This window comes from Lepisosteus platostomus, chromosome 13 (assembly GCF_059453375.1).
Source record: "Lepisosteus platostomus isolate fLepPlt1 chromosome 13, fLepPlt1.hap1, whole genome shotgun sequence".
In the NCBI taxonomy this organism is placed as follows: Eukaryota; Metazoa; Chordata; class Actinopteri; order Semionotiformes; family Lepisosteidae; genus Lepisosteus; species Lepisosteus platostomus.
Genome location: NC_142623.1, coordinates 30,838,770 through 30,860,900, shown reverse-complemented (window position 1 = coordinate 30,860,900; position 22,131 = coordinate 30,838,770). Strand labels below are relative to the sequence as shown.

At 46.8% G+C, this 22,131-nt stretch overlaps 1 protein-coding gene across 2 annotated transcripts in view; it reads left to right on the top strand.

Moving 5' to 3' along the window:
• The window catches only part of adam19b (ADAM metallopeptidase domain 19b), a 37,465-nt gene extending 15,803 nt beyond the window's left edge, over positions 1 to 21,662 (top strand). For both annotated transcript variants that reach the window (XM_088604112.1, XM_088604113.1), the window contains 18 exons: positions 1,667 to 1,865; positions 2,317 to 2,382; positions 3,235 to 3,306; positions 3,810 to 3,976; positions 5,609 to 5,693; positions 6,316 to 6,455; positions 7,083 to 7,260; positions 8,210 to 8,299; positions 8,566 to 8,761; positions 9,246 to 9,354; positions 10,362 to 10,575; positions 11,466 to 11,543; positions 12,384 to 12,492; positions 12,936 to 13,077; positions 14,317 to 14,404; positions 15,190 to 15,426; positions 16,311 to 16,426; positions 17,056 to 21,662. In XM_088604112.1, coding sequence (XP_088460238.1) covers positions 1,667 to 1,865; positions 2,317 to 2,382; positions 3,235 to 3,306; positions 3,810 to 3,976; positions 5,609 to 5,693; positions 6,316 to 6,455; positions 7,083 to 7,260; positions 8,210 to 8,299; positions 8,566 to 8,761; positions 9,246 to 9,354; positions 10,362 to 10,575; positions 11,466 to 11,543; positions 12,384 to 12,492; positions 12,936 to 13,077; positions 14,317 to 14,404; positions 15,190 to 15,426; positions 16,311 to 16,426; positions 17,056 to 17,086 — 2,317 coding nt within the window. In that variant the 3' untranslated portion in view covers positions 17,087 to 21,662. The remainder of the gene's footprint in view (positions 1 to 1,666; positions 1,866 to 2,316; positions 2,383 to 3,234; positions 3,307 to 3,809; positions 3,977 to 5,608; positions 5,694 to 6,315; positions 6,456 to 7,082; positions 7,261 to 8,209; positions 8,300 to 8,565; positions 8,762 to 9,245; positions 9,355 to 10,361; positions 10,576 to 11,465; positions 11,544 to 12,383; positions 12,493 to 12,935; positions 13,078 to 14,316; positions 14,405 to 15,189; positions 15,427 to 16,310; positions 16,427 to 17,055) is intronic.
• The last annotated feature ends 469 nt before the right edge of the window (positions 21,663 to 22,131 follow it).

Genomic DNA, 22,131 nt, shown 5'->3' with positions numbered 1-22,131 from the left:
CAGAGTGGTAAAGAATGGTTTGTGATTGTATTGTTATCCATTGTCTTTCTCATTGTTGACCTCAGGGGTGGCCAGATTTCTAAGAAATCGGTTCAGAGTCATTAGTTATGTATGTCTCCCCCTCGAACTTTTCTCTCCGCCCACAGGGGCACGTGAAGAGGGATGAACCTGCCCTGTGTTCCTCCAAGCAGACACATCTGCGGGAGAAACATCTGGAAACTGCTGGACAGGGTTGCAGGAGGGGTCCTGGAAACCCAAGACCTGTGGAATTACTCCAGAAAAAAAAAAAGCGACACAGAGAGACTGTAGACTGCAAATGCTGGGGATTTTTTTTTTTAGCTGCTGCAGAAGAGCCTTAACAGATGCTTTTGCGAACAATAAATCACATCAAAATGAATCTCTGGGGAGAGTGGAAAGCTGTGCAGCGTCCGTGCCTGTAAAGATGAAGGAGAAGAAGAGTTCTGGCTGAGGTCTCTCCGACGCCCCACTCCTGACAGGGCCGTTCCCCAGAGCTGTCGGCCTCGGATTTACAGTTTTTTTAGGATGTTTTCTCCATCTTTAAGTCGATTTCTATTGAAATAGCAAAAAAAGTACATTGGAACATGCAGCTGTGACCTATATAGCTTATATTACATCCCATGATTGTGAGGTAAGAACTTGTTGCCCCAGCTTGCCCTGCCTTCAGAGATAATGATAATTCCTCACACAAATACAGCACTTTTCTGGACACTCCACTCAAAGCGCTTTACAGGTAATGGGGGCTCCCCTTCACCACCAGTGTGCAGCCCCCCCTGGATGATGCAATGGCAGCCATAGTGCTCCAGTGTGCTCAGCACACACCACCTGTGGGGAAAAGAACAGAGTGATGTTCTCAAACTCTTTTCAAGAAATACCCTGGGATTTTTAATGACCACAGAGAATCAGGACCTCAGTTTTACATCTCATCCAAAGGATGGCACCTTTTCAACCCCAGCTGGCCCCACTGACACCTCTTCCAGCAGCAGCTTTAGTTTTTCCCAGGAGGTCTCCCATCCAGGTACTGACCAGGCTCATACCTGCTGAGCTTCAGTAGGCTGCCAGTTGTGAGTTGCATGGTGATATGGCTGCTGGCCATATCATGGCCCATCCAGGGACACCACTGGAATAAGTGAAGAACTACTATCTTTTTGGTGTTACTCAGAAACCTATCATTTTTTATATTATCTTTTGTTTTTTTTGGAGTTATTCAGAGATACAAATCAGCACCTGCTTTTACAGAAGACCTATGAAATGAGAGAAACTGTAAAGTCAAAACATTCTTATTTCTGAGGTACAGCATTGGATAGTTATAATAATAATAATAATAATAATAATAATAATAATAATAATAATAATAATAATAATAATAATAATAATACACTTACACAGCTTACACTTATATAGCGCTTTTCTGGACACTCCACTCAAAGCGCTTTACAGGTAATGGGGACTCCCCTCCACCACCACCAATGTGCAGCCCCACCTGGATGCTGTTGTGTTTCGTTTGTGTTTAGCATCAACAGATTAACAGATGTTGTGCTGTTTGGGGGGAAAAAAGGCCTCAGAATTGTTCTATGGGTCCTGAACAAGTAAGGTATGGTCATATAAAAGACTTGAATTTATTGTGCTGTTGCCCATTTCTCTGCAGGGGCCTGATCACAGTCAACCACACGGTGAGCTATCTGATCGAGCCACTGCCCAACAGCACAGACGCCGACCAGCACGCTGTCTACCGAGTGGAGAGTCTGAGGCTGCAGCAGGGCACCTGCGGGCATCGCCATGGAGACCACACGGACAGACTGGAGGACATAATCGCTGGTCTGATACACACAGAGCAACATGGCAGAGTGAGGGTGCAGCCCTGCCAGGAATTTCATTCCCCCATCAGGAGTGCGACTGATCAGATTGTCCCGAAATCATGGATCTGTTGCAACAGAATCTCCTGCATTCTAATGTCAGTGTTTCTGCTCTTAATGTAGGAGGAAGTGGCATTAACTGTACGGTGGTTGTACAGTGCTTTTTTAATACTCAAACAGCCAAAGATGCAGAATTTCTCAGTTGCCCTGTTCCCTTATTCGTGATTTCTCCCCTTCTTGATTTTGAAAAGTCTTAAGAGATGCTGAAAATCAAAAAGCCCATTATCATGTGCTTCTTGAGTTTGTGGAACCTGGAGAGCATCTCCCGTCTTGCTTTTTTGTAGTCCTTTTCTCTCAGAGTGCTTTAGAAGAGAGCACAAACTCTAGTATCACTAAAGCTTTCTGGTCGAGCTGTGTTGTTTTGTGCTTTTTCCTTCTGTAGGAAAAGAGAGATCTCAGGAAGAACACGAAATATGTTGAACTGATGATAGTCGCCGATAATGCAGAGGTAAGAGTCAGTAATAAGACTGTTAGTAGTACTCTAATACTATATAATATTAGCATGGGATAATTCAGTAAAATTGTACAGGTGCTCTCATTATTTCAAAAGAATGCGGAGGCAATCTTTGCACAAAGTACTCAGCTTTTATTAGAAAAAGGGCAACAGCAAGCAGACAAGCTCTCCGAGGCTTGATATGAATGTGTTACAAGTCTCCTCCTCCCACTCCATAGCAGTGCATAAACGTCTCTTAATGAGCATAACGGCAATAATAGTAATTAAACATGAACAGGGGTCAATTAAAATGGATGGGTTCATGCCTGTGTGGTAATTAAGACCACGGGACTGCACTCTGCATCTCCTGGAAGTGGAGAGACTAAGGACATTGCAATATCAAGAGGACCAAGGACATTACATCATCAAGAGCACCAAAGACATTACATCATCCAGAATACCAAGGACATCAACAGAAACAAGGACATTACATGATAAAGAGCACCAAGGATATTACAACTTCAAGAGGACATTGCATTTTCAAGAGGACCAAAGTCTGTACAGCATCAAGAGCACCAACAACATTATCAAGTCTGAGAAACACTAGGATCTGTGCTGCTCTTCCAAGAAACAAGAAATACTACTTTCAATAATACTAGTTTTGTAACATGGTGCTTCATTTGTGTTGAGTAATTAAATGTCATTTAATTAAATGAATTAAATTAATTTTTTTAATTAAATAAATTTAGCAGTCTTCCCGGTGTACAGTCTGCCACTCTATAATTCATTTTTTCGTTTTCTGCTTTCTGAAACTGTACTGAGAAATGACTTGCTGAACCTCCTCGTACTTTTTGCTGTTGTGTGCAGTTTCAGAAACATGGTCGTGACTTTGACAAGACCCGGATGAAGCTACTGGAAGCTGCCAATTATGTAGACAAGGTGAGAAGCAGACTGAGAGCCAGGTAGTGTACTGTATACTGTATGTGTTGGGTCACAAGTCTCTGGTCTCATAGCTGGTGGGCGGTTGATTTAAGTCCCTGCTGCAGGCACTGCTGTTGTGCCCTGAATGAGGTCATTTACCCCAGTGACTCCAGTCTACCCAGCTGTTTAAGGAGGACCAAAGTCCTGTAGGTTTCAGTCAGAGTTGCACTGACCTTGGTGTTCTTTTTTTCCAGCTGTTCTGTATTTATCTGCTCTCACTCGCTGTGTTTCTGTTTGTTCCTTGTCATCTTTTTTACTTTCACGTTCTTGGACGATGACTATGCTGCCAGTTCTTTTCTGTATGAGATGGATCAACAGTGAAACCGTAGACTATGAATCTGAAGCTCAACAGCCTTTCTACAGAGGGCTTCAGAGGCTGCTGTGTGACTGGGGCCACCGCTGTGATCTCTCTCTCCTGTTCTTTCGTTGTCTCAACCCCGTCTCTCGTTTTCCTCTGTCAGTTCTACAAGGCTCTGAATATCCGGGTCGCCCTGATCGGCCTGGAGATCTGGACGGACCAGGACAAGATCAGTGTGTCTGACAACCCCTTCAGCACGCTGTGCGCCTTCCTGGACTGGAGACGCAAACAGCTGCCCCGCTTGAAAAATGACAACGCCCAGCTCGTGACGTAAGTCGCCAAGGCCCCCCCCCGATCCACCCCCCATGAGTAATAATAATAATAATAATAATAATAATAATAATAATAATAATAATAATTGCTTACACTTATATAGCGCTTTTCTGGACACTCCACTCAAAGCACTTTACAGGTAATGGGGACTCCCCTCCACCACCACCAATGTGCAGCCCCACCTGGATGATGCAACAGCAGCAATAGTGCGCCAGAATGCTCACCACACACCAGCTCTCAGTGAGGAGGAGAACAGAGTAATGAAGCCAATTTATAGAGGGGGATTGTTAGGAGGCCATGATTGATAAAGAGCGATGGGAAATTTGGCCAGGACGCCGGGGTACACCCCTACTCTTTTCGAGAAACCCTGGGATTTTTAATGAGCACAGAGAGTCAGGACCTCGGTTTTACGTCTCATCCGAAGGACGGCGCCTGTTTACAGTATAGTGTCCCCGTCACTACACTGGGGCATTAGGACCCACATGAGCCGCAGGGTGAGCGCCCCCTGCTGGCCCCACTAACACCTCTTCCAGCAGCAACCTTAGTTTTTCCCAGGAGTGTCTGTGTATCCAGGACAGCCACCCTGGTGTGAGGAGGAATATCAGCACTGTGCGTCCACTAACTCTTTCACGGCCGTTTGATTCTCGTCTGTTGCAGACTTGGGACTGGATTGAAACACAAGCTTGCTTAATTGCTTAACTGGACTTACAGAAGCCCTCTCTGTATTCAGTTCTAATGATATGTGGTAATGGTTAGGGGAGCCCTAGTTAGTAAGATGCTCCCTCAGTGTGTTTGTGGTAATTCGTTCCCAGAAACCCTTTCGTATAGCGAAAATGTGTAAAAAGAAAAGCTTATTTCCTTTATTTCTTATGGGGAAAAATTACAGTCTGTTCCAGTCCCCAAAACGTCATCCCTACTTGAATGTTTTCACCAAAAAATGACCAAAGAAACAATAATAACTAACATTCATACTGTGGATCGTGTTTTTAGTAATAACAACACACAGCATACCTAGTTAGACCTCATTCATCATACGTAAGTGCAGTATTATAACCACTTAATTTGCTAATTTCACAAATTTGTGTAATTTCACACACTCACAGTGTTCATTTCCTTAATAGCTTGAGGGTCCATGATAAAGTCTAAACTATAAATATTCTTAAGAAAAGTAAGAACACCCACAATCGCGAATGTCGCACGAAGCAAGACATGGTGAACTGTATCGCACATTTCTCATGCCACTCCGTAGGCTCTCATACATACTAATGAGTGGAATGGCTGTGAACACTCAATATGAAGCGTGTCTTAGGATGACTTCCTCTTCACATGTGAGAGAGGTTTCGATATTTTTCTTCGTATCACTTCTTCGTCATTTTGAAGTTGGCTTTCGTTTTTTTTCCTTAATGGGCGTAACAGTTCACATGCTTCGTAGCATCAGATTTTCATAAAAAGAACATTCATAAAATGAGATATGGGTGTAATAAGAAATAAAAAGACAACCCAAAAAATGAGGTACCCTGGGTGATGAGGTTTAAGTTCGGGCACTGGACGAGGAGAGGGGCGCTGGATGTTTTCCTGTGCACACTCCTTGCCCTTCATGATGCCTTGTGTTTGTTGCTCTGTTTCCAGGGGAGTCCCTTTCCAGGGGTCCACCATCGGCCTGGCGCCTCTCAAGGCCATGTGCTCCGAGTACCAGTCGGGGGGTGTGAACTCGGTAAGAGCTGTGCCCGTGCTGTTTGGCCGCCCAGCAGCAGGCAGAGGCGAGGAGCTGCTTCTGACTGTCCCGTGTCTCTTTCCCTCGTGGTCAGAACGAAAGAACGCTCAGCACTCCAGCTGTTCTGTGTTTCCCTGCATCCCGGTCACCCGGGGGTCTCTGTCCTGGTCAATCATAAGACAACGAGTCCCCCGGGCTGGCACGGTGGCTGCTTCACAGCGCTAGGGCTCTGGGTTCAGCTTTGGACCTGGGGTGCTATCTGTGTGGAGTTTGCATGTTCCCACCATGTTCGCATGGGTTTCCCTCAGGTGCTTCCGTTTCCTCCCACAGTCCAAAAGCGTGCCGGCAGGTGAATTGGCTTGTGGGCAACTGGCCCTGGTGCGAGAGAGTGTTTTTGTCTGTCTGCCCAGCGATGGACCGGAATCCCGTCCAGTTTGTACCCTAACTTGGCTCCAGTGCTTGCTGGGATAGGCTCCTGCTCCCCCGTGACCCCGAATTGGAAGAAACAGTTAGAAAATGGATGGATGGGTGGCCTGAAGCCAGATGCCATTCGTTTGGTGTTCTGCAGCATCGAACGACGCTCTTCTGTGTCGGACTGACGGATATTTCCCTCCCGGTGCAGGATCACTCCCACGTTGCCATCGGAGTGGCTGCCACCATGGCCCACGAGATGGGACACAATTTCGGGATGAGCCACGACATCTCGGGGTGCTGCATGGCCCGGCCGGAAGATGGAGGCTGCATCATGGCCTCGGCGACAGGGTGGGTGCCAGCGACACCTGTTTTGCTTGTCTGCCTCTCTGTCACCCATATTGTCCCTTGTTTTCTTCCTTTACAGATTGCTGTGTGTCATTTAGACGTAGGCTTTTTCGCTGACCGCAAACGCCATGACAGAACGCTCTCCTTTTAAAGTTTCTTGTTTTATGTTGGCGTTCATACCAGCTAATGACTTTCCTGGCTTAAGTACGGGGTTTTCTCCATTTCCAGAGATGGCTGTCTGTCTCTTGTGCGCGTGGATTGTCTGTAACATTAAAGCTGCCTTGAATCACTTAATTAGGTCACGGCGGGAGACGCATCTCAAACTGGCTCGCCTTCTGAAAAATAAGTAGTGCTTATGCATCCAGGCTGTGCGGCTTAGTTTGAAACCATGACGAGGGCATTTCACATTGCTCGGTGCTCGCGTGTTTGGAAACGAGCTCAACCCTTTCACCGTTCAAAAGGCTAGCGTTCTACTTTGGCATTTGGCGCCCAGTGAAAATGTCAAGCGCTGACGCTTGTGAACTCGTTCTCCAAGAGTCACTTTGAAAAGCAGCTGTCATGCAGCTGTAAAGACAGGAGCACGCTGCGCGAGGGCCGGCGACTGGGACTCACAGGTGTTCTCCTGCGCAGTCACCCTTTCCCACGAGTCTTTAACCGGTGCAACGAGAGGGAGCTGGAGAGGTACCTGGGCTCGGGCGGCGGGAAGTGCCTCTTCAACCCCCCCAACACTGATGCCATGTATGGAGGCCGTCGCTGTGGAAACGGGTACCTGGAGGAGGGGGAGGAGTGCGACTGTGGGGAGGAGGAGGTAAGAGCAGCCACCCGTTTGGAATGTAGGGAAGTGAGAAAGATTATAGAGGAGCCACCCAGTTATATCTGTCACTCAACCAGTCAATCGATGAATCAGTCAGTCAATAGATCCACCAGTCCATCAATCAACGAACCAATCAATCAACTGACCGATCAATCAACTAACCAATCAATCAACCAATAGATCCACCTGTTAATCAACCAACCAATCAATAACCTGATTGATCAACCAACCACCAATCAATCAACCAAACCAATCAATCAATCGATTGATCAATTAGTCAGGTGATCAATCAGTACCCAATCAATTAATTAATGGCTCGTCATGTTTAAAGATCGGGAGAAATGACATCCATTTTTAAAATGTGCAATGTTTTTAATATTGGATTTTTTTCTTGTATAACCTTCCAATCTGGAATTGGTTTTGGGCTCTGTTCCTCCGGCCAGCAATCCTGAGGATGAAGGAGATGAACAGTCTTGCTCATCTGACGTGCTCACCTTGCACAGCCACTAGTTATGCTGAACCGTTCGGTACCGTGCAAAGTTCACAGCGCCCTGCTGGAGGATCACATCTGACAATGACGTGACTGCAGGCCTGCAGGATCCTGGGAAGGGCCCAGAGCGCTGGGAGGACCGTGGCTGAGCAATCTCAGCCCTCCGCCAGCAGTGCTGAGCCAGTTCTGTCCCAAGGGCTTGGGGAATCGCAGTCACACTCAGTCATATCACCAAGATCTGAACCTTGATCATCTGACTTGTGATCATAGAGCCCAACTCCCAGTGGGTGTCTTTTCTGGTTGAGCTGCTAGGAAATCCTCCCAGTGTTCTGATCCAATGGAGTGAGCTCAGGACTTCAGAGCTTCGTCAGTGGCTCGGAGAAGAAAATTGTGAAACCCCATTCTAACCTGCTGCCCGTCTCTCTCTCTCCCCCCCTCTGTCCTGGCGTGCAGGAGTGCTCCAGCCCCTGTTGTAACGCCAATAACTGCACCCTGCGGGCGGGGGCAGAGTGTGCCCATGGGGTCTGCTGTCACAACTGCAAGGTGCTGTTCTTCCTCTAACTCTGAAGTGTCCCGTGCTGAGTGTCCTGTGCTGTGAGTGCCATGCGCTGGGGCTGTGTCTCTGTGTAGGTTTGTCTCTAGCTCTTGTTCCACTGTGGGGCGCGAGCGTTGTGTTGAGGTGCGGTTTGTTGTACTGAGGAAGAGTGTGGTGCTAATACAGGATGGTGGGTTCATGACAAACATAAAAAATCTCTCTTTTTCTCCTCTTTCCACCCCCCACCATGTTCCCTTCCTTCTTGTGTCTCCAGCTGAAGAGTCCAGGGGTCCTGTGTCGGGAGCCCTCTGGTCAGTGTGATCTCCCAGAGTACTGTGACGGGACATCGGAATTCTGTCCCGCCAACTTCTACCTGATGGACGGGACGTCCTGTGAGGGGGGCCGGGCCTACTGCTACACTGGCATGTGCCTGACCCTGGAGCAGCAGTGCCTGTTACTCTGGGGGCCGGGTGAGTGTCATGTGCATCTCTTTTGAATTGTCACACACAAATCAACAACAACAACAACAAAAAAAAAACGGTTGTCACCAGCCTCCTGGGAGTGGTCATGTGACCATTTGCTGCATCACTTCCTGACTTCGGGGAACCCATTCCAGTCTACCTGTCTTTCTCCCGCCTGCTGTCGTGCAGGCGCTGTGTCCTTCTCAAGCAGGCGACAACAAACACGCAGCAGCTGAAACACGCTGCTCGCCCACTGTCCAGGCTTAATGCCAGGGGTTTGGTAGCGTCAAAACGGTTGATCAAGCTGGATGGATTGTCATGATTTTCAGCATTTTAGCACGTTTTTGCGGGTGCCGGGCAGAAATTTCAGGGTTGGCCCTCTGCTCGAACCCTAGCTCTGGACGTGGATAGTTGTCTGCCTTCTAGATACAGCCAGGCGCAGCGGGCTTGCCTTCTTTTCGACCGCGCGGTGAAGAGTGCCGTCTGCCCTCAGGTGCCCGGCCCGCCCCAGATCCCTGCTTCGAGAAGGTGAACGTAGCGGGAGACCAGTATGGGAACTGTGGGAAGGACCTGATGGGGAAGTACAGGAGGTGTGAGAGCAGGTGAGGCCCAGAGATCAGCTCCGCTACGGTCAGGCCGGGTATCCTTTCCCACAGGGCCTGAGCCCTCTGCCTCGCAGTTAGGTATGGAGGACCACAGGCACCCTCTAGGTTCCATTCCCCATGAGCTCTTCGTAAGCTGAATTGACTTCACTGGTCTTGTCTGTAGCTATTACCAAGCCTTTAGTCACTACTTTCAGGTTACCCAGTCCCTTCTAATGATCAGGGTGCGAACTTACCGTAACCCCAGACTCATAAGACTCATTTTCCTCCATAAACCTGATAGATAAATTGTTATACAGCAACGTCTCACTTAGCACTGAGGATGCATTCCAAAGAGTGATCATCATCATCATCAGGCTGTTCAAGCATGATGGGGGATCAATGGTGTGACCTTTGTTCACACCTCAGAATATGATTAAAAATCAATTTCACACAGAGAGGTGTTCATTTTGAAGTCACAGTTACAGGAGAACTTTCTGGACCTTGGCTCCACACCCATGGCTGCAGCAGGAGCCGGACGAACCGCAGCCTGGCCTCTCTCCTCCAGTCTGGCAGTGCTGGGACACCGAGGAGGGAGGGGAGGGGGGGTAGTGCCTTCTTTCTGATGAGCGATTATGAATGGAGCCGGCCGTGCCGTTCACAACTGTCATGCCGCGCTCTGATTGGCTGATAGCGTGCACGTTGTCTCTGCTTGCATTTTGCCTCTCGCACCAGAAAAAAACCAGCAGGACGCCCACCACCGTGAGCTCCAGGTGCTTTCATCTGGCCTGTATGCGGATCACAACCAGAGAAACTGGCATCCTGCTTTGACACAGGCAGGTTTGGAATAATTAAAACAATATCCAGGATAAAGAGCGTTCCTAGAAGCAGATTTAAGCGAGACGTTGCTGCAGTATGGTGTTGTGAAAACTTAACCTTGACTCTGTACGAACTCCTCTGGTGTTCCCTGGCCCAAGCTGTCGACCGCACAACCGGCCAGAATGACTTATTGGGGTTGTCTTTGCAAGGCATGCCAAGTGTGGGAAAATCCAGTGCCAGAGTTCAGCCGCGAAGCCTCTGGAGACCAACGCTGTTTCAATAGACACCACCATCACCTTAAATGGGCGGCAGTTCAAGTGTCGGGGGACACACGTGTACCCAATGGGTCAGGGGGACGAAAGTGTGGGGGACACACTGGACCCAGGGCTGGTGATGACGGGGACCAAGTGTGGAGAGCGGGAGGTGAGGACCGACAGGGAATTTGTTTGTGTTTGTGTTTATCTGTGAACAGTTTCTCAGCGAAGTTGGCAGTGCTTCCTGTGGAGAGAGGACAGGCAAATTCCCGACCTTTGAAATGGACGAGAGGATGTGTGGGATTCATTGCAGCCTAACTGGGTTTTTTTTTTTTAATTTGAAAAAGCAGGAGCTTTGAATTTAGTGCTGTTGTCAACCCTGGCATCACTGTGGCTATGTGCCTGCAGCCTCGCATTTGTTACATTGCCTCTTGAAGTGTGAACAACCAGTTTTACAAGCAAAGTTAGAATATTGGACACCACTGGCCAGTAGAGGGAGCTCCAGTAGCTTAGTTCGGCCAGTGTCCTGTATTGGGTTACAGTGTTTTTTTTTTACTTTTTATTTGAACAAGAAAACTAAATACAATACAGACAAGAGTACATAAAACACATCAATAACATAGTCAGGGGTACATATTACAATACAAATACACATTATGAAAAAAGTTTAAACAGAGTAAAAATAAGGTGCACGCAGCTGTCGTGTTTTTATGCAAATACTCTGTTACATCTATTTTAAAATGTTTTCCCAGACCATTTCACTTTATGTATATAATAACGTGTCAGTATAATAATTAAGTCAATTACAAACATTTTTTTCGGATTATTTCCAGTGGGATTGAAGTTTAAATCTGTTTCTTTACAAAATTATATCAATATTAGCCTCTTTTTTAATATAAGTTTGAAAATCAGTCCAGAAGGTTTTTACAAGGGTTCAGACAGTGTGGCTGACAGAGCTGATCTTACACATAGAAAGGAGCTGAAGGAGAAGCAGGGGCTTCTGGGACTCATTTCAGTCAAACAGCAGGTGAAGCTGTGTTTTCCTGTTTTCTGCAACAGATCTGCTTTGAGGGGCAGTGCCAGAATTCCTCCTTCCTGCAGGCAGACGACTGCAGGACCAAGTGCAATGGGCACGGGGTAAGCATACTGCCCGCTGTACCACTCCAGTGGGACTGCATACAGTCATAGCCTGCAGATCGTGTAGACAGAAGAGAATCACAACAGGTGCTCCACAGCTGTACTGTACGACAATAAATACACAAAATAAAAAGACCTTAATATTGACAGGCCTTTTAGGAGGAAGAGCGCATCTGTGTTGGGATCACACAAAAAAGACAATTGTTTTTTATTGCTTATGTAAATAAGTATTTCCAATAAGAAATAGAGATTAAAGCCAGATCCAGATACAGGCAAGGGAATGTTGTCGGCCAGGCAAGAAGCACACAGCAGCAGGTGAGGGAAAAGTAATGCAATGAGAAAAAGGCGAAAGCAAAACACAGCCCAGAGTTGAAATCCGGAGGCGGGTGACAGGTCGAAACTGGAGGACACAGGCAAAAGCACCGCAGGGAGAATTGTAGGCAAAAATCGGAATGTGCATGTAAGTCCAAGCCCAGGGAAGCACAAGAAGCAGAGCAGGGAAATCCCGGAATTGCAGGTCAAGCAAACACAGTTGAAGCACAGAGGTGAGATTAGCTCAAACTCGGAACTATGCCCGAGCGTCTGATCGGTGCACGGGTGGCTCTCAGCCCCGAGCTGAATGTGCGCAGGTGGGACAGATCTTCTTCCACAGCGGGTGGTAGCAGGCTGATCAGCAGGGTCCGCCTGTGGGATCAGGGTTCCTGGAGTAAAGCCGAGACCTTGGGCCCAAGCCGGGTGACAGCTTAGTTCTGGGAAAACGTCAGATGGCTTCAAATAGTGGTTCACAAAAGGAGTTGGTGCTGGGGTCCTGCTGACCTCTTCTCGTGTCTTCCTGCTCAGTTGTGTAACAACAATCACAACTGCCACTGCGACGCAGGCTGGGCGCCCCCGTTCTGTGACCAGAAGGGCACCGGAGGCAGCCTGGACAGTGGATCCATCACCACGCACAGTAAGGAAGACTTGTTCGGTGTCAGCAGTCAGGGATCAAATGATGTTTAACAGTCAGTTGAACAGTGACCAATAATTGAAGGTGCTTGTACATGTACAGTATCTGAGAGATGTAGGTTTTTTTATCATTTGCATTTTGCTGCAGAATACAATCAAGCCAACTGTTACCGATTTGATTTAATTGATATTTTTCAGCTGCAGAAATTAGCTTAGTAGTGATACATGATCTGGTGTTTTAGTCATTTCATTTTTCTGTGCAATCTGGGAAGTGCTGATAGAATTTGCCAGTACAGCTTTCTCATCAGAATTGGCTTTCTTGGAATTAATAATTGGAGACAATAGGATTATGTGGAAATTCACATATTCTGAATATTCCAAATATTCTGCGGAGAAATAGGTCAAGCCAAGTGAGAGCTGACATCTGTATGCTGTGTGTGTCTGTAGGCAGCCTGCTTCCTGTGCTGTTGCTCCTCCCCCTGCTCCTGGCCGCAGGATTGGCTGCTGTCGGGCTGTGGTGCTGCTACAAACACAGGCTCCACCCCCTGAAGAAGAGCCCCGCCCCCCCGCTGGAAGCGCCGCAAACCAGGTGACATCATCATCCTTCATCATGCATTGAGAAAGACCTGTAGCAAACACAGACTGACCAGCAGGAGGGGCATCTTTGTAGAGATGATCCTTTAAATCAGACACTGAAGTCTACTGTTATGTATGGCCAATTCGTACCGTTCTAAGTAAAAGTCATGATTCAGCTCTTTTCATTCAGTGTTTTTCCTTAATTCAGAATCACAATTCCATGGCAAATGCCATTTTGTTTTATGGTTAAAGGGGAACAGCAGTCCTAACTTCTCAGACTGGTTATTAAATCTCAGTGTAAAAAATAAATTAATTGATTGATTTGATTTTACAAATTCCAAATTAAGCACAAAAGCAGGAACTTTGAAAGTTCTGTAAGTCGCCACGTTGTCCCAAACACCTGGTCTCACCACTGGCGAGGTCGAGACTTCAAACGAATTGTGACGTTATTCAACCTTTCCTGCTCACTAGTCACCTTAATCACTGGTGTAATACGATGTACGAGCGAATAAGTACAGGTTGTGCAGCGGACGTTTCACCACAGAAATGTTCCAATGTGACTCTGCGTGCAGAGTTAAAAGCTAAGTTCCATTTACTGGCAAAACCGTCTTTGAGTCGAGAGCAATATTTCTGTTGGATTAAAAGAGAAGAATTCACAAGCCTGCTTGTTTAATAATAATAATAATAATAATAATTGCTTACACTTATATAGAGCTTTTCTGGACACTCCACTCAAAGCGCTTTACAGGTAATGGGGACTCCCCTCCACCACCACCAATGTGCAGCCCCACCTGGATGATGCGACGGCAGCCATAGTGCGCCAGAACGCTCACCACACATCAGCTATCAGTGGGGAGGAGAGCAGAGTAATGAAGCCAATTCATAGAGGGGGATTATTGGGAAGCTATGATTGATAAGGGCCAATGGGAAATTTGGCCAGGACGCCAGGGTTACACCCCTACTCTTTTCGAGAAACGCCCTGGGATTTTTAATGACCACAGAGAGTCAGGACCTCGGTTTTACGTCTCATCTGAAGGATATTTACAGTATAGTGTATGGCACTGTGCATGCCTGGAAATTTGATCTATACTATAATATAAATTACAAGTTGCTGTGTCCATTTTATATAAAAACAGTGTTGCAGTTGCCCTTTCTTTGATGCTGATACAGCCATGGAGCCCATGTAGGCCCATGTAGGCCCATGTAGGCCCGGAATGGCTCTGAAGGTGCTGGTATTTCTCTGTCCTTGCAGCTGTGCCGCTTCCTCCAATGGGAAGGCTGCTGCCAACGGCCACGCCAACCCCACGTTCCAGCTGAAGCCCCAAGACCCCGGGCACTTGGTAAGGGGGGTCAGTTCTTGTCTGCGGGGTGTAACAGAGTGGGCTGCCTTTTTCTCCGGCGGAGGGCCGATAGCTCTGGTAGAGAGGTAGAGAGCCGGCGTGTAGTCACAGAGAGGCGTGCTCTCAGCCTGCACAGATTGACGCGTTTGGGAGACTCTACGCGAGGATAGAAAACAGTTTCAGAAATACGAGCCGGACGTCCCCTGTCTTGCAGCTGATGCGAACACAGGGAGATCGCATGAGAATGTTATATAGGGTTTCTAGTGTTGACCCAGGGGGTACTGATATGCATTCTCACGCGAAACTGGTTAGAGAGAGCGAAAGAGAGAGATAACAGCTAGAGGGCCTTCTAGTTGTGTACAGTGGGAAAATCCTTTCTGCTTTCACAGGGGGGGCTATTTAACACATAGCCCTTCCATCTCTGAGGCAGCGTGTGAAAAGGCTGTAATCCAGGACCCACAGCCCCTGCGCCCCACAGCATTCAGCCTGAGAGCTGGACCAGGGCTGAGCTTTCCCCTGTCCTTCTCCTGTGTGCTCATTATTAGAGCAGTAGGCTCTCAGTCATGTGGCTAAGAGAGTAATTACTCATAGATATACTGTATTATTACATGGCAATAGATAGATAATACTTTATTAATCCCGTAGGGAAATTGATGAGTGTGGAACAGTGCATAGCAGCACTGCTGGAAATCTGTGCCTATATTCATCTGTGCATTGAATAAACCCAGCAGAAAGCTTTGGTGTGCTGTGGACTGACACTGTGATTGTGTTCTTATCCTGTGGAGGGCGTCACCCCCACCAGTAGCCCGGCCAGCCTGAAACAGAGGTCAGCGATCACGAAGCCCTCCGTGAAGCCCCCGCCTGTACCCTCCTCCGTGGGACAGCATACCCCCCAGCAGCCAGGAGTCTCCTTGCCGGCGCCCCCGAGCACTGTGCCCCCAGCCATCTCCAGGACACCCCCCAGACATGGGCCCCCACCCAGCCGCCCCCCGCCCCCCTGCCCTGTGCCCCGGCTTGGCCAGGTACGAGCCGCCCGCGCCTGAGAGGGGCTTGTTACACACTCCCACCACTGTTTGTGCAAAGTAGTGGGTACAAGGGTACTCAGGAAGAAAATAATTTGTCAACTGGATAGAATCTGAAAAAAAAATCCTGGAGAATTAAAAAAAGCAGATGGAAGTCAAAGAAATAGGAAAATAGAATAAGTCGCTTACAAACAACTAAGTCCTGACAAACTATGCTGTGGTAAATTAGGAACAGGTAGGATGAGGCAAAAGAATGATTACAAACTAGGGAAGGCCATCAGCCCATTAAGTTCCTTTGGTAGTTACCATTTGATCCGAGGATCTAATCCAGCTGTTTTTGAAAGAAGCCAGGATACTGGGTTTGACCATATGGCTGGGCTTCTTGTTCCCTACTCCCACCACCCTTTGCGTAAAGACATGCCTCTCGTTTTCACTTTTGCCTGCACTTCCACATAGCTTGCATTAGTATCCTCTCATTTGTGCCATAGTTTTCATTCTAAAGATGCCCCACTGGGTTCAGTGTGTGAGTATTTTTAATACTTGTGTCACACACTCTCAGTTTGCTCTACTCAAGACTGAAGAGGCTCAGTTCCTCCATCCTGTCAATTCAGGGCATTCTTTCAAACCCTGGAATAGTTTGCTCTGGTTGTTTTCCTGTAGTTTCAGATTCCAGAGCAGCAACATCTTTTTCTGTCATAAAAACTGTGGTTACAAAAACTAAACACTGTTCTAAACATGGCCTTGCTAGGGCATTATAGCCTTCTAATAAACTGGCTGGTGTTATGGTGGGATTTTATTGGATTTCTGAAATAATGACCTTGCTCGCTGTTTTTTCAGCTTAAAGAGTCCTTATTTTTCACTCATCTTTTTTTTTGTTCGTCCAGGAGCTGCAGAATACAAACAAACCTCAATTGCCTAAAGCTGTCGATTCTGCAGAGGGACCTAAACAGTGTCTCAAAATCTCAATGCTGAAACCTGCCGGACAGGGACCGAAAGTCAGGTAACCTCACAGAGCAGTTGTGATCGGTCTCATCCACCAGTCTGTTTTAGAAGGATTTGAGACTGAGTTTGCTTCCTACAGCGATGTCAATGTCTTCAGCAATTTACAATGTCTTATGTTACAGTGACACATAGTGAAACAGAACCACTCTGAGCTGCCTTGAAGTAGAGCAGTTAATGACAATATAACCACTAAACAGCATGAGAGTAGTTCTCTGGGCCTCAGCTTATTATGGGTTATAAAACTTTGGACTTTTCCCATGAATTGAAGATACCTTGGGAGCCTTTGAACCCCATTTTGAAAACCCCAGAACACCTGGATAAGGAATGCTACTAAAACATTTTCCAGTGCCAGCTGAGATGGGGGGGGGATGCATTTAAGGACGTAAAACATGTTACAAACTGGAGGACACCTTTCAGTCCATCTAGCCTGTTTGGTCATTAGTAGTTAATTGATCCCATTATTTTGTCTGGCCATTTCTTGAGGAACGTCAGGGTATCAGCTTCAACAATATGGCTGGGCTGCTTGTTCCACACCCCCAGCACCCTTTGTGTAAAGACGTGGCTTCTCTTTTCCTGCATGCTACCATTCTTCACTCCAGTGCTGATATGTCTGTGTCTGTCTTCTAGGTTCCAGGATGAAACCATCCACAAAAGCTGAGAAGAACAAAGACTGCCAGCTGTGCTCCAGCCCTCCCACAGTGAGACCAGTGTGGCTAAGAGTGAAGATGGCTGCCCACAGGAGGCCAGGTTACACTGGTGTCCACAGCTGAGTGTCAGTCAGCCGACAGTCAAGAAAGGGCTGTTTCTCGTTCACCGTAAGGGGCTGCAGGGTCACACTGTGTCTCACTGAGTCACACCCGCCACCTTCTCGAGTGGTTTCCAAAAAACATTTCTGATCTGTGTTCAACGGGAAGGCGCAAGTGGCTGTGTCTGATCTTCACAGGGGAACTGCAAAGCTATTTTTCATATTTCCAGGTTAGAGAGAATCTGCGATGATGAGTGCATTTCCAGAAACACTAAAAGTAAAATGTACACAGTAACGTGTTAAACCTCCAATTGACATCACAAAATAGACGAAATTTCCAGGTGTGTGCAGCGCCTTGTTCTTAGAGAACGAGGCAACAAAAAATGCAGTAATTTGACACAGACTTCTTACATTGTAAACAAGCAGGCTTGTGAATACATCTCTTTTAATCCAATAGAAATATTGCTGTCAATTTTGAGATAGTTTTGCCGACAAATGCTACTTGTTAACTCTGCACGCAGATCACGCTGGAACATTTCTGCTGTGAAATGTCTGCTGCACAACTTGCACTTCTTCGCTCGTGCATCACAGTACATTAGTAAACATGTAGTGACTAGTGAGCAGGAAGGGCCACTTCACGTCACGGTTTTCGGGAACTCTCGCTCTCTCCCATGGCGAGACCAGGGGTTGGTGACAACGTGGTGACTTATGGTACTTTTCACCAACTTCCCGATTTTGTGGCTTAATTCGAAAGTGGTAACGTTTTTCTATACCGTCAATGAATTTATTTGGTTACCGAGATTTAAGAACCGGTCTGAGAAATTGGGACTGCAGTTCCCCTTTAAGGATTAGCGGGAGAAAAATGGGAATGCTGTCGACATTCTTCAAGGGAGGGGTGCAGCGCTATGAAATCTACGTTTTGTTTTTTTACCTTGAATTGTATATGTGTGTTTTTTGTATTTTGTCACAGCTCCGCAAGTGCCCACATGCAGTAGAGCTACTTGGAGACTTTTCTGTGAAAAATGGAAGCAGCCCTAACTCAAAGTGCTGGAATTAGCAGGGTTGTGGGGGGGGGGGGGGGTGTAATTCCTCATGTCCCCTCTCTCTCCTGCGTGCTGCATTCACTATTGTACTGTAAGAGGAGACTGCACTGGAGACTTGAATAGCATCTTATTGTCGCGTTCTCGGGTTCACGTGGGTATGCGCCCTTGCCACTGTCGACTCAGGTCGACCCCCCCACCGCTGGGGACTTGAACCCGGGCCTCCGGCGTCACTCAACAGGGACCCAGCCAGTCGAGCTTAAGGGAAATCTCCTGTCAGCCTGGCGGCTAAGGTCCCTGCTATTCACAGGGAAGGGCGGTGACGTCACTGCGCTGGTAAGCCGGCTCGCACAACCTGTAATGTTGGCCGTATGCGTAACATTATTCTTGACCGGACGTCTGCAATGTGAATTCCAAGTAGCAGTGTCACATTGGTCATGTAAGTTTGACAATATAAGGATTTAAGAATATTTGTGATTTCATGTTGAAAGGGCTACAAGTTTAGTCTTTGAGGTACTTGAAAAAGCTGAGAGGACAGACACAGTGTCCAGGTGAACAGCATCATTGCTTTTAAATGGCTGAAAGCCAGTGCTCAGTGTTTATAATGATCGCCTATTCTGATAGATAGGATCTAAAGACGCTAGGCCTGACTGCGTCTTCGAGGCGATGGTCTGACAGTATAGCCTGCCTGAGGCCGGAGAGCATCCGGCACAGAGTTTCTGCTACACACATTTATAACTTTCAGGGAATTAAATCGTAGGAAAAACATGAGTTCTGGAATCACTGGGAGTCTGGAATCAGTCTTTACATCTGTACTGTAACTGTGCTGAGTCATGCTCTTTGATAAGCCATCTCCTTAGTATAGAGTTTATGTTGTGCTTGTGAGAACAGCCCTGTAAATATAAATTAACAGGGGAGTGAAGTGTAGAGTTAGGGTGACACAGTGGTTAGCAGTGCCTCACAGCACTGGAGCCCTGGGTTCAACTCCATGCCTGGGGCACTGTTTGTGTGGTGTTTGTATGTTGTCCCCGTGTTCATGTGGGTTTCTTCCCACAGTGCAAAGACATACTGGTAGTTGTTTTAGTAAGAACTTTATTTTCTTTTCACAAATAAATGCAGAGATCAGAAAATAGAAAACTTTACATGTGTGTATATATATACACACCTAAAACAGCACTGTATATACTGTATGAACTCATCTCGTTACGGTTAAAAAAAGGCAACAGTTAAATAACAATAATTACCTTTGTTCAGCTGCATTAGTTCATGTCATTTTCAGTGACTTCCAGAAAAAGGACAAATGCCATTTACATGTTTCAGGAAGCGTTTTTTTCCGGACCCTATGCAGACGACACAATCCAGGGTTGAGTGAGGAAACACGAGGAAAAAAGTCAGGCAGGATACAGGGATGAAAACAGGGGGGCGTGTCCATGGAGTGCTGGTGGTCGGGGGAGGTGTGGCCGAGGCAAACGATCCAGGGATGAGACAAACGGGAAATCCGAAAAACAGGGCAAAAGTCCAAGGCCAGGCGATCCATCCGAGACAGACGATTAAAATCCAGAACCGGGTCGGGACCGGCAGGGGGAACAGGAACGGGAAAAAGAAACAGAACCTAAAACCCTAACGGAACCAGGCGCATCCAGGTCCCGGGCTTGCGTGATGCGGGAACCAATGCACATCCGGGATTAGCGACAGAGTCTGGCTTTTAAGGGGGAACTGAAAAGGCTGGAACAGGGAACAGGTGCAGGGAATGAGGCAAACAAGGAAGGGCTGGAGCGCCCTTAAGAGGAGGGGTTAGCGATCGTGACAACATGATAATCAGTATCATAGGTTTTTGAGATTCAGTCCTATGCCCTCTATTTTCCACAGATTTTCTGCTTCCTCCTTCCCTACTCTCCACAGGTCTGTGGGGTATCTATGTATTATCTCTAATAATGGACAGGGCCAGGCTACCTGGTGCCTTGACTGGGACCTCGATCCCTTTGAACACCCCCATGTTCCTCACCCTCCACAGGGCGTCCTTTCCACTGTTCACTACGGCCTAAACCCTGTCAAGCACGTAATGCGGTGGTTTGACGGGAGAGATGCTGTATATAATGACGGCAGCGGGCAGGGAAAAGTGAGGGGAAAGGGCCTGTTAACCAGTCCACAAACTGGACCCAGAAAGCCTAAGCGACATGGCAGGACCACAGGAGATGGGTCACAATGTCCTCCTCGCCGCATACAGGAGAAATGCTGGTAGATGAGTTACCCTCTGGGAAAATTAGTCGTGGTGTGAGAATGTGTATGTTTCTGGACCCTGCCTTGCGCCCAGTGCTTGCTGGGATAGGCTCCATCTCCCATGCGACCCTGAATTGGATGAAGTGCTTAGAAAATGGATGGATTTATGTGAAATAACACTCAATGAGGGAAAATGACACTCACTTTGATACTGAACAGGAAATGAATGTGATTTACTCTCCATTTCTCGTTTGGTTTTGCATGACTTTGGTTTCTATGCGCCATCTTTCCAACACATGGTCAGCGGCATCTGTCAGCGGCGGCCCGCGTCTAATATACTTTTCTCAGGCGTGCTTGCAGTTACTACTTCTGTCCATCAGAGGGAGACATGCTTTCAATTTTGATCGGAGCTTTTCTCTTTAAGTCCGGGTTCACCCTAATTCTCCTTTCAGAGCTTCAGCTTGTGCTTTGTTTTTCCCAAATTCAGTATTATGTTTGGGAGTAAATTGAAATGTTAATCAGCAATGTAAAGATACAGGTAGATCAAACCATTGTTATTAGAGTTAAATTATAGGAATTTAGCTGTTAACTTAGGTCGAAACCTGCAAAGCAGGCGGAAATAATATTTCACAGACGACAAACAGAGATTGACCTTCGTCTGATAAAGTTGTTTTGTCTGCTTTATGCTTATGCTGGTACAAGTTGGGAAGATGGTTACTATGTAAGGGATTATCTGCATATACTGCACAGATAGTCCACAGGCAATCCTATGGGCACATACAGTAGTCTCACCTGCCAATTTACAAAGGAGACTAAAGAGCCAAACCAGATTGAGACAGGAGCCCAGTAAGAGAGCAGAAGCAGAAAGGTACTGCCTCTTTTTCATTATGTGATTTAAGACTGTTTATCCCTTTTTCATGTGATAACTGGAACTATAGAGGAATATGACTTATGAACAAAGCCACTACAGCAACAGCAACATTAAGAGTTCTTAAGAGGACATTGTCTGTCAGAAAGCAGTGCTTTTGTTGAACATTTGAAATATACTATGTTTTAATATTATTTATTTTTTATCTTTGGCTGGTTTTTTTAGACTTTATTAAAACAAAAACATTGTCTTAACTGGTAATATTGACAGGTACCCTATGCAAAAAAAAGCAACCAAGCTGTGCAATGCATTGTGCCTTTCTGTATATTTATTTCCAAATAAAACTATTTTATGAAACAAACGTGTTTTGTTCTGCTGAGTTTCGCGGGCTCTGATCACTTCTCTTTGAAATATTGGAGGCGGAGAATGAGAGAGGGAGGAAAGAAAAAAGAAGATTAAAGAAGGATGAAATAAATTGTCAGAACAGAAGGTGAGTAACAACGGAGACCCATCGTATTTGTTTTGGCTGTTGGTACCTCACTGACCTGACTATCTACTTCCAGCTGTGCCTTAAAGGAGCCCAGGGAATCTACTGCAAAAACACTGCTGGGTTACCTATTCCAGAAAACACATCACCTCCTATTCTCTCTCCCTCACAAACCCAGGGGTATTGATTGACTCTGCCAGGAGCTTTTAGGACTCTAAGTGCATTGTTAACACCAGAAGTCATATCATCCTGCAGCTCACAGCTGGAGACTCACTGAAGCTCAGCAGGTGTGAGCCTGGTCAGTACCTGGATGGGAGACCTCCTGGGAAAGCTAAGGTTTGGA